This window comes from Fukomys damarensis, unplaced genomic scaffold (genome assembly GCF_012274545.1).
Source record: "Fukomys damarensis isolate Sample0158 unplaced genomic scaffold, DMR_v1.0_HiC HiC_scaffold_16, whole genome shotgun sequence".
NCBI classification, from domain to species: Eukaryota; Metazoa; Chordata; class Mammalia; order Rodentia; family Bathyergidae; genus Fukomys; species Fukomys damarensis.
Window position 1 is genome coordinate 38,992,081 of NW_022900928.1, and position 11,218 is coordinate 39,003,298.

Below are 11,218 nucleotides of genomic sequence, written 5' to 3' on the forward strand. Positions count from 1 at the left end.
GACAAAGGGCCGGGTGCGCGCGAGGTGGGGCTGCAGGGGCACCGGAGACCTCCTCCCGGCCATAGGGGCCGACTCCGGGCTGCGATGGGGGCTGAAGGGCATCGGCATTCGCGCAGTGTCACCCGTGAAGCGGATGGGAAGAGAGGTTTTGGAGCTGCTGTCTGCGAGGCAGGCTGCTGGGTGGGAGGGCAGGGTGAGTTGAGGTGGAGCGCTCTGGGCAAGCTGTCCTCCGGCTGGGAGAAAAGCACTGCCACCCGCTCCACTTGTTTTTGATAGGTTTTTGCATACACTGTATGTGCTTCCTTCGCGTTCTCAACATTAATTTTTAACCCTGCACACGTGATTGTGAACACACCTTAGCAAGCAAGAAAAGGTCAGCAAACACGGGCTGGGGGATAGGTTTTGTTTCTCTGGGGGCTGTACTGGTGGCCATGTGCTTCCCCTGGGGTGCTAAACCTAGAAACTGCTCTCTGACCAATCAACCGTTGTTGTAAGCAAGTATTTCTTCATCCTGAAAGCATCCTTCTAAGTTAACTTTTTTTAAAGTTAATTTTTAAATAAAACTTTTTTGTTTCTAAAAACTTTTCGAAAGAGAGGGAGAAGATATTTTAGAATAAGCAACAGCACGACTGCCCTCCAGAATACAAATTAGGTTTGTTTTTAAACATCTCCTGAGAAAAGCAGCTGATAAAAATCCTGTTTGTTTTACTATCCTTTGGGCGACACCCAGGAGAATTCAGAAATAGCCAGTGGCTAGGGGAAAACCTGAGGTCTTTCAGTATGCATATTGGAATAGGGTTTGCTTCTCTCAGCTCCAGAAACTGAATTTGAGGTATTCCTGTGTGCTCCTCAGGACCAGGTAGGCCCTATGCTAGAATTGTCTTCGCGTGGCCCTGCGGGGAAAGGTTGATTTACAGGGGAAGTCAGCCATAGCCAAAATTCCAATGGCAAATTATCATCAGCATATTTAGTGCGTATTGTTTCGAGATCCTACTTGTGTATGAGAACATTTAGAACAGGTTTTATAACTATTTTAAGTAGTCCCAGGAAGGGTTTGGAAGTGGAATGGGAAGAAAGAACTTTGTAAATGCTACCGAAACCAATACATTTACTTCTGAAAGTGTATGTGATCATATACATACCATCTGCATGTGAAGCATTCTTCACTTGTACCTTTCCCACCTAAATAAAATCAAGAGGTGACTTTTTATGCTTTCCTCTACCTGAGCTGAGAAGGAAGTGTATTTCCAAGGTAACTAATATGGATCTCATCTTTGTAACACTGAGCACTATTGAGGTAGATGGTGAATGTGTGAGTGTTTCTCTTTCCGAGCCTGAGTGCCACAGGACCCATTACTGTGTCTGAGAACATTACTGGGCCCAGTCTGCAGTGTTTAATGATCTCAGGTTCTCCCGAACATCTCTCTCATAGATCCTTTACAATTTAGTCCACCAGGCATTATTCATGCACAACTCTCCCTGACTCTGGGGAATTTGTTTTTCGAGGTCTCACCATTGACAGTTTCATTGATTTTGTTTTGTTCTCCTGCCAGGTTGTTCGTAGAGTCGCTAAGGTAGCTCATTTTGCCTAAAATCTGATAAGAAGTTAAATATCTTTTGACCACAAGATTGTGTTTAGAGTTGCTGGGCTTTATAAGTGCCCTGAAGTTTCCTGCAGAAGACTGCTCTTAAGCCATTATGTGATTAGGTCTGTTTTGCTTTAGCAAGTTCTTTGACTTTGGAGAATGAGAGCAAGCCTGGCTGCAGAGTATTCACAGATCTTTGTTCATTTTTAGGTGTTTGCTTTAGGTATTAGCATGATTGCACTGTTGAGTATCCATGGCTGTAGATTGCATGAAGACCCTTTGTCATCTTTCTTTGGTTTCCAAAACTAGCATCTTTACACACTTTGCTGCAGTTTTTTTCCGTCCATACCACTTATGGAGATCACAAGAATTCTTCCATCGTCCAATAGAGAGTGGATATTGGAAAGATTAGGCTTTCCCTCACAGCGCTTGTTTGCTATAGGAATTAAATCATTTGAGGAGACCTGTGTCATTGCAGTTTTGAAGACCAAAGTGCAGAACAAGAGATGGTAGTTGCAGTGCTCTGTCTCCAAAGATGCTGTTGTTGTCTGCACGTGGGTAATACACAAAGTCCCTCCACCATAAGATCATTAGCGAGTTTATAAAGTGACAACATACTCATAAAGTATAAATATCCTGAGATGCTGGACAAGGAGACAGTGGCTCGTACTGCATGATGGAGCAAGGAACATGTAACCCCCTTGTGATTCAGATACCCGGAGTTGGAAAAGGAATACAGTTTCTGTATTACTAAGCAGGGTGAAAACATATTTTCTTACCTTAATTTTCCATTCTGTATTGCCATTTGGGTGAGGTGATTAATGCATGAAACCACATAGTTGAAAACTGAAAGATAATGTATTTATATGAGGAATCTTTATCCGACAAATGCTTATTCCTAGAAATGAGATGTGGTTGACCTAAATTTTCTTCATCCTGATTTAGGTATAATGACAATAATTTGGAAACCTTTCATTCCTTTGTTTAAGGTGTGAGTTCAGACATCTCTAGAAAAATAAAGTGATCTATTTGTAACAGAAAATTCAAAGTTATGTATCTCATTTGTTAGCTTTCCACTTGGGTTGAGAATGTCTTTATTACATTTATTTACATCCTATGGTATTTATATTTAAATACATTTATATGAGCCTAGTACAGGCTTACCTAGAGTTTATAAAATTGGAAACAATTATTTGTTGGGCTGGGGATGTAGCTCAGTGGCACTGTGCCTTCCTGACAAGCATAAGGTCCTGAGTTTGATCACTGGTACCAAAAAATAATATATTATTATTACTTGTCTGTGGGAAATTGTTCTATTTTCAACTGAGTTGACAAATTAATATAAAGCCTGCCACCTAACTTTGAAATATCACAGTTATCATTGGTTGTTTTTCATGGGAATGTTCAGGATAGAGTGTAAATGCTTCAGAAGAGGCCCTAGTAGACAGCAGAACTGTTTCCTCTGGCATGCTTTTGTTTGAGACCGTCCTTGAGAGCATTCACAGGGCGCCATCCCTCCATTCAGTCCTTGAAAGCTGCCCTCTGCTGGAGTGGTTGGTTTCTCTTGCAGATTGATCATAAACTCTTCCCTCCCAACAAGGTATGACATTAGCATGATAAGTTTTCATTTTCCTTTTCCCCTATTCCTCCAACCTCTGTAATTCTAAGAGTAAATGCTTCTGAGCAGTAAATCACGGTACAGTACAGGTACTATTTATAAACATTGTCTCTGACTTGGACTATTTGATCCTGGAAAATTATAAGAGAATCCTAGATCTATTGAGACCAGTTAAAGGGATCATCTGGTTCAGATTGCTATTCAGAGCAATATCTAAACTGCCCTAAATGTGTGATACAGAAGAGAGGAACTTAGGAATCTTGTAACTTTAACACAGGAGTCAGTATAAACCTCCTTGAGGTCTTGAGCACAGCTTTCTCTCCATTCTGATCAGGCATTTAAAACACAGTCAGCATGGAATAATTTGACTGGCATGAGTTTCTAAAAGCCTGCATTAGTTTCTAAATCTGAATTACAGTTTTTTGACATAACTGTCAGAGGCCCATAGAAACTTTAAGCAACACACAGAATTCTATCAGAACAAAGTCTTATCACACAAGTTAATATAGTTGGAAAACAATATCGGAAACTTATAAGCAATGTTTCAAAGTAACAGAAAGCAGTGCATTTGTAAGTATCCAAAAAGTTGATTCTAAAGGTTAAAACTTCACCCTTCCTTACTAGTTTAGCAGTCTTTTTCTCATAGATGCCTGACTTCTTCACTCCTGGATAAATAACCAGAATTTAAGTTGTAAGAACTCTGAACTAATCATATTCTCTCACACAGCAGAACCTTTAGCATTTTCTAATAGCATTATTTGATTTGTAAGTGAGATCAAAAGTTCTTGGCACATAGTTATGTATCATCTTCAAATAATGAATTTGCCAATCCACTATTTCAGTTTTTGGATAAATTGATAAAGCTAAAGGCAGATGCCACTAGTACAATTTTGGTATCATTAATAATTTGAAATCTGTACACTAAAGATTTAATTAACATGCAGATTTCAGATTTATGATTAAGGATCCATGTTCTAGAATTTAGATGACTATATGAGCATATTATAAGTATCACATTCTTCATGCACATTGAAAATGTTATATGCCACTTATGATAATACATAGCATAATACTATCTCATCTCTTTCCCTCAAGAATCATATTTTAAAAACAAGAACACTTGGCATCTTGGACCTGTGGATTCCGTTTCCTTTCTTAAGATAAGCTGAAATAAAACTTGGCATAAGACATCCTGCTGTTCGATGTTAGCAGAATTAACATTCTCCACATTAGTCAAAGGGAGGAGAGAGGGTGGTGTGTTGGAGCTCAGAATACAGCCATGTGGGAGATTCACAATTCCTTTTAGCACACATCATCCTAGCAGGGATTCTGGTGTGAGTAGGGTATTTGGTCACCTGTACCGACCTACATAGAAAAAACAGCCATTGAAACCCTAGAGCTAGATCCTCAGCTGGGAGATAGTAATAATGAGACACAGAACCATGTCCCACAGATCCCCAAATAGTTGTCATCACCACAGCTATCCTGTTGCCAGGTTCCCTGAGCGGAAAGCAGTGGGGAGGTCCGCTACATCAGCACACCCTTCCTAGTTTACTTAGGACCTTTACTCTCAGCAGTATCCTCAACAAGCACGTACAAACGGATCCCAAAGACTTAAAAAACTTCAAAGACTTAAATAAATGTATTCTATGCTCACAAAAGGACCCAAGGTCCCTTCTTATTTAAAAAGATGATGATAAGCAGTGGGAGGAAATCAGGAAATCCCAAGGAGTTGGCTTTTTCTGGACTTCATTCCTTTCTTTTCCCATTCCTGTTCTCCTTGACAGAAGTGGAATTCAAGAGAAAGAATAGAGCAAAAAGATTCCAGAAGTGGGTGGAGTGCACACATAGTTTAGAAATTCAGTGTGAATACTGGGAATGTGGACTGGTATGCTCAGCTGGACTAGATCAGATCAAGGAGATTTTCCAGTTTTATGTAAAAGCAAGTGCAAAAGTTGCCAGCAGGTCTGTACCCTCAGAGAGGTTAGGAGTGAGAATAATGAAACCATTTCCTCCTCCTCTTGCTGTTTCCCACTAACCTCGTAGGACTTCTCTCTCTCGTCCTGTCCTGGGATGCTTGATTGTGAATGAATCATTCATCATCCTCCCTTCAGAGTCATCTGAACAGAAGATTCAGAATCAAGCACAACCAACTGATGCTTAAACATATATATATGAAAATATTTTGAATCTTCTTTTTTGTTTTCTTGTGGGATGATTGATCTGTGTATTTAAACATACCTTTCAGAGTAAAATCCAAACTCCTCCAGTTAGTACACACAGTTGTCTGTAGCCTGACTTTTGCCTGGACCCTCCACCATCTCTTCTGCTCCACCTTTGCCAAGTGTAAGTCGTAAAATGACTCAGACCAGTCCATGGCTTTATGGTCTCGCTCAAACTGTTGTTCCCTTTCTCTAAGTATTCCTTTTTATCTTGTGTTACCTGTTTTCCATTTAAGTACCCATTTCAAGCACCCCATCCCATAGAATGCTCCTGTATAAAACTCCCCACACCTGACATTTTCATCCTTTCTCTGAGGTACCACATCATCTATGTATGTCTCTGTCATTAGGAGTCAATGTACATCACTCAAAAAATGTTTCCTGAAACACCATTCATTCATTCTTCCATTGACATGAGCATTCACTTAATAAATCTGTGTTGAATGTTAGGCATTTAGAGTAGCTGGAACATAGATATAAACACCTGGAAAAATAACCAACAGTAACAGTCATAAAGTTACACCTGATGCAATATTAGAGCTGTAGGTCTTTGACAAAGATTCTATTAGTGTACACCATAGTTAGAGGAAATGGAAATATTTTGTTTGCTAGAGGCCTGGATACTCTGGAACTAAGTATGTAATCCTAAAAGTTGTTTTAATATAAAGCAAAAAGAAAAACAAAATTCGTATATTATCTTTCAGATGCACCCATCATATAGAAGTGAAGGGAGTCCTAATAAATGTGGCACTGTGGGGTTGTCCCTTTAAGGTGACCTGGTCATTTAGTGAAGTGTGTGATTGAGATTTACCTTGTAAATGAGCAAGGTGCCCTGATCATTTTCCAAGTACGTATTATAATGAGAATGAGGAGGAAGAAGGAAAGAAAGGTAGGGGAACCAGGAAGGTAGAAGAGGGCAAGGTTTGGAAGCAAACACAAAGACAGCTCATTATCACATGGAAATTGGGGCTGCTTGGCAATTCATCTGGGAGCTATTGACCCGTATGCATGCTGCCCATAATGTGCCATCATGGGAATGAAGACTCGGCTTTATTTGGGGTCCAGTTACAGGAACATTCCCAAGATTAAGCCCTTGCATTGTGAGACCATTACCTAAGCATTCCTCTCCACAGCGATTCCTGAGAAGCGTTTACCAAAGCAATGACAGGCTTGCTTCCAGGGTTTGTCAGTAAATGAGGTTCAGCCCTTTCCCTTCTGATCTGCTTGTCTTTGTATCTACAGAATGATGCTCAGCATGCCAGGAATTCCAGGGCTTCTCTTCCTTCTCCTCCTCCTGCTCTGTGTTGTTGGGCAAGGGAGTTCCTACGAAGCCTCCTGGAAACCCACTTGGCCTGCTTACCGCCTTCCTGTTGTCCTACCCCAGTCCACACTCAACTTAGCCAAGCCAGACTTTGGGGCAGAAGCCAAATTGGAAGTGTCCTCCTCGTGTGGACCCCAGTGTCACAAAGGAACTCCACTGCCTACATATGAAGAGGCCAAGCAGTACCTGTCTTATGAGACGCTCTATGCCGATGGCAGCCTCACAGAGACCCAAGTGGGCATTTACATCCTCAGTGATGGTAGACGTGGGGCTCAAAACCGAGACTCGGAGTTATCGAGAACGTCTCGGAGGAAGCGACAGATTTATGGCTATGACAGCAGGTTCAGCATTTTTGGGAAGGACTTTCTGCTCAACTACCCTTTCTCAACATCAGTGAAGTTATCTACAGGCTGCACCGGCACCCTGGTGGCAGAGAAACATGTCCTTACAGCTGCACACTGCATACACGATGGAAAAACCTATGTGAAAGGAACTCAGAAACTTCGAGTGGGCTTCCTGAAGTCTAAGTTTAAAGATGGTGGCCGAGAGACTAACACCTCGAGCTCAGCCACACCAGAGAAGATGAAATTTCAATGGATCCGGGTAAAACGCACCCATGTGCCCAAGGGCTGGATCAAGGGCAATGCCAATGATATTGGCATGGATTATGACTATGCCCTCCTGGAACTGAAAAAGCCTCACAAGAGAAAGTTCATGAAGATTGGGGTGAGCCCTCCTGCTAAACAGCTGCCAGGGGGCAGAATCCACTTCTCTGGCTATGACAATGATCGACCAGGCAACTTGGTATATCGCTTCTGTGATGTCAAAGATGAGACCTATGACCTGCTTTACCAGCAGTGCGATGCCCAGCCTGGGGCCAGTGGCTCAGGGGTCTATGTGAGAATGTGGAAGAGACAGCAACAGAAGTGGGAGCGAAAAATTATTGGCATCTTTTCAGGGCACCAGTGGGTGGACATGAATGGTTCTCCACAGGATTTCAATGTGGCTGTTAGAATCACCCCTCTCAAGTATGCCCAGATTTGCTATTGGATTAAAGGAAACTACCTGGATTGTAGGGAAGGATAGTGTTTCTTCCTGGCAGCACTTAATGGTCTTTATGTACTCACTGTAGGAGAGGCCAAGTTTTATCATTGGCATGTGTGTGTGTGTGTGCGCGTGTGCGTGTGCGTGTGCATGTAATATGCCATGACTTCCTTTCTCAAAATGCAGAATGACTAGCTTTATTAAAAATCGGTTTGTGTATCATCACTTAAGCAGTTTGAAAGCATACTTTTGCATAGAATTTTTTAAAATGCTGTTTGGGCAATAGGGATATTTAGCAATTAAGTTAATGTTTCACTGAGAACTTTTGATTTTTTATTTCATCTGATCTTATTTCAAAAGTTTATATTAAATAAGTGGCATACAGGAAATATAAATTCTGTGTGTATGTATGTGATTTCTTAGATTTATATCTTGATTTTTTTTAATGTCTGATTAATAATGCTTCGAGATGGTAGTGGTCATACTATATACAATTTTATAAATTTTCATAAAACTTCTTAGATAGTTGTAACATTCTGGATTGGTAGGCACCTACGTAATGGTCCTTGGGTAATTTATTGGCTATATTAAACTGTATCTCACAGTAAACAAGTAACCCAAACTGCTCTTAATTTTAAAAATAGTCTTATCTTCCAAACACTGTTGTTCTGCTTTGTGGGAAATCTTTCAACATGACTCTGCCAACTTTGCAGTCACACTAGAGCTTACAAGATCATTTTTCCTAATTCTGCCATTTAACAAGAGTTCACTCACATTTCTAGAGCTAGCTATTTTCCAAATGACAGTAATCAGGGCCTAATTAGAACAGCCTGTATTGCTTCCTAGCTAACAGTTGTGGGCACAATAAAAACAAGCACAGCATTTTACCCCTGGAGTGTCACACATCTCATGTTTTATCATTTGGATAGAGTAATTGAAAATGAATCAAATTCCAGAGAACAATGGATGCATTGCTAAGCAGATGTCTCAACAGAATAACCACTTGTTTGAAGCCCGGCACAGTCACACAGCCTAATCAAAATTATTCTGCAGAGTTTTGTGTGTGCTTTCGGAGAGCTGAGTAGTTGTTTGATATGGAAACTTTCTCACTATACTTGTTTTGTAGTAAAAATACTTGGAAATTGCTTTAAGATGTACCAGTATGCCTCTCCCCTCCTGCGCTGTAAAAAGGCACCTTTTTCTGGAATACTTTAGGCTATAGGCACATATGTAATCAGATGCAAGAGTAAAAAATGAAAATTGGGAAATGCAAAATGCGTGAAGATCATGTACTCCAATAAATGCTTTATAAATATGATAATCATAGCATATAAAGAAAAAACTTGAATTTCTTCTATGCTTTTGAGTCGCAGCCTAAACACTTTTTAAGTGTAAAAGTAGACAAAAAGCAGCAAAAGGAATATGAGATAATTTTTGTGTTCTTGTACCCTGGGTAATTTCAGCCTATATTGTGGCTCTGAAGACACTCAAATATAGCAGAGTCACTAAAATATGCTGGTGGCTTGTGATTTTTGAGCTTTTAAAAAGGATAATCTTGATCAGGCACTCAAGACATGTACAACCATGTGCTTTCGTCAATTTGCATAAGAAATACTGCCTATAGTGCAAAGATGCAGAGACACCAGAAATCTTCTGAGTTCACTACAATTTGCTTTGGAATCTAACAGGAATCTTGCCTGAGGAAGAAGAGAGGTCTCCATTTCTAAGTCTGGTATTTGGGGTTTTCTGTTTGCTTTGCCTGATGAAAAAAACCATAACTGATTTTTTGATAGATGTTCCTTTTACAAAACTTGCCCTTTTGACTTTGATTTCTTACAAAGTTAGACAGTGGCACAAAACTCAATATCAATGCTTAGTTCACAGGAAGTTCTAATTTCTAAACTAAAGTTCTAATTTACTAATTTACTAAAGTACCCATGTGCTCTATATAGCATCATTCATAGGCCTGTAAAATTGTAATTTAATGTGTGCCTTTTCTGTGGTAATAGAAGAAAGTATGTTATTTGACTATCATAATTGTGGGGAAAGCACTCATGATATTAATATAACTGGTATTTTACATGTACTAGTTATGTATACTGTAAGCATATATTTCTAGCAAGGAAAGGAAAACAACATTTCTCATGATATATCACACTTGCCCTTCCAAAAATAAAGAGTACTTTCATCAATTAGGGAAGAGATGCCTGTCAATATTCCCTTTTTTTATCAGGGGTTCATATACCTGCTTGCACATTAAAAACTCTAGAAAATTCTGTAGTAAAGAGACTTGTTCATATTTTTAAATCTGTATTTCAATAAATATCTTTGGTCACAAAACCCTTGTTTTCTTCCATAGTATGTATGAGCGGTGTAGACTTCTAATACATTTTAGGGGATGCTGTAACACACTTCAGAGCATGGTGGTGATGCAGAAATATTATGAGTTCAAGTGCTGTGAGGTATCCATGACTGTGGGGCTTAATGAGACCCTATAAGTGGGGTTTGGAAATGTTTACAAAGTTAAAATGTGAACGATAAACCTAAAAATCATTTGTAGGTGCAAATTAGAAGGTTATGGCAGAATTTGAGGCACAATTTTTGCACATAATTTTGAATTTGAGAAACTGGTGTAAAAGGAAAATAGCACTAAAGAGGTAAACATAAGCCAATAAGAGGCAAGCTGTATGTGCATTCTTTCATTACAAAGTTAGACAATAACAAAAGTCAAAAAGAGATTAGAATGCTGAGCTCAAGCTCCTAATTGGTTGTGGAGCTCCAGCAACCTGCTCCCTGGGGGGAACGCCCAGTGATACCTGGATGACATATTTAAGGTAGTGATTTTTTTAAGGTAGTGGATGCCTAACCCTCCCCTGAAAGGATGACTCTCTAGTCTACTGTCCATTGATTGAAGAGTGAATGATAGATGTCTCATGTCCAGCGGGATTCTGACAGTAGTCCTCACTCCCTCCAAGAGGCCTGGGGAGAGACTTGGCCAAGCAGGCCACCAGACAGCACCCCTGCACTGGCCTGGATTTCCTCCTTGCTTTATCTGGGTCTTGTTGCTGTTTGCATCTGTGTCTTCATTTTTGTCATAAACAAAAAAAAAGGATGCCTTGTGTTGATTTCTGTGGATGTTTGATAGGGTAGCCATTTATCATCCAGAATAGGATCTTTTAAAACTTCTTTTTTTTTTTTTTTAATTGAGTTTATTGGTACATTTAGGGATACAGTACAGTTACATTCATTGTTGGGATCATGTACCTTTACATGGCAAGTCTTGATTCTCATTTTTTTCCCCTTACCTCTGCCCTCCCTTCACCCCCTCCTCCCCTCCCCATCTACAAACACTTTATTTTCATCTTTTCATTCTCTCACATTTTTTTCTTTTCCCTTTTTGTTCTTCCCCTACGTATCACACCTTCCC

At 40.0% G+C, this 11,218-nt stretch overlaps 1 protein-coding gene across 2 annotated transcripts in view; it reads left to right on the forward strand.

Moving 5' to 3' along the window:
* Prss23 (serine protease 23) overlaps positions 1–10,146 on the forward strand; it is a 10,814-nt gene extending 668 nt beyond the window's left edge. Inside the window, exons 1-2 of one of the 2 annotated variants that reach the window (XM_010633726.3) lie at positions 769–859; positions 6,669–10,146. In XM_010633726.3, the coding sequence (XP_010632028.1) occupies positions 6,670–7,833 (1,164 nt within the window). In that variant the 5' untranslated portion in view covers positions 769–859; position 6,669 and the 3' untranslated portion in view covers positions 7,834–10,146. Of the gene's footprint in view, positions 1–768; positions 860–6,668 lie in introns of those variants that run through there. The other variant, XM_010633725.3, reaches the window with a different exon arrangement.
* The last annotated feature ends 1,072 nt before the right edge of the window (positions 10,147–11,218 follow it).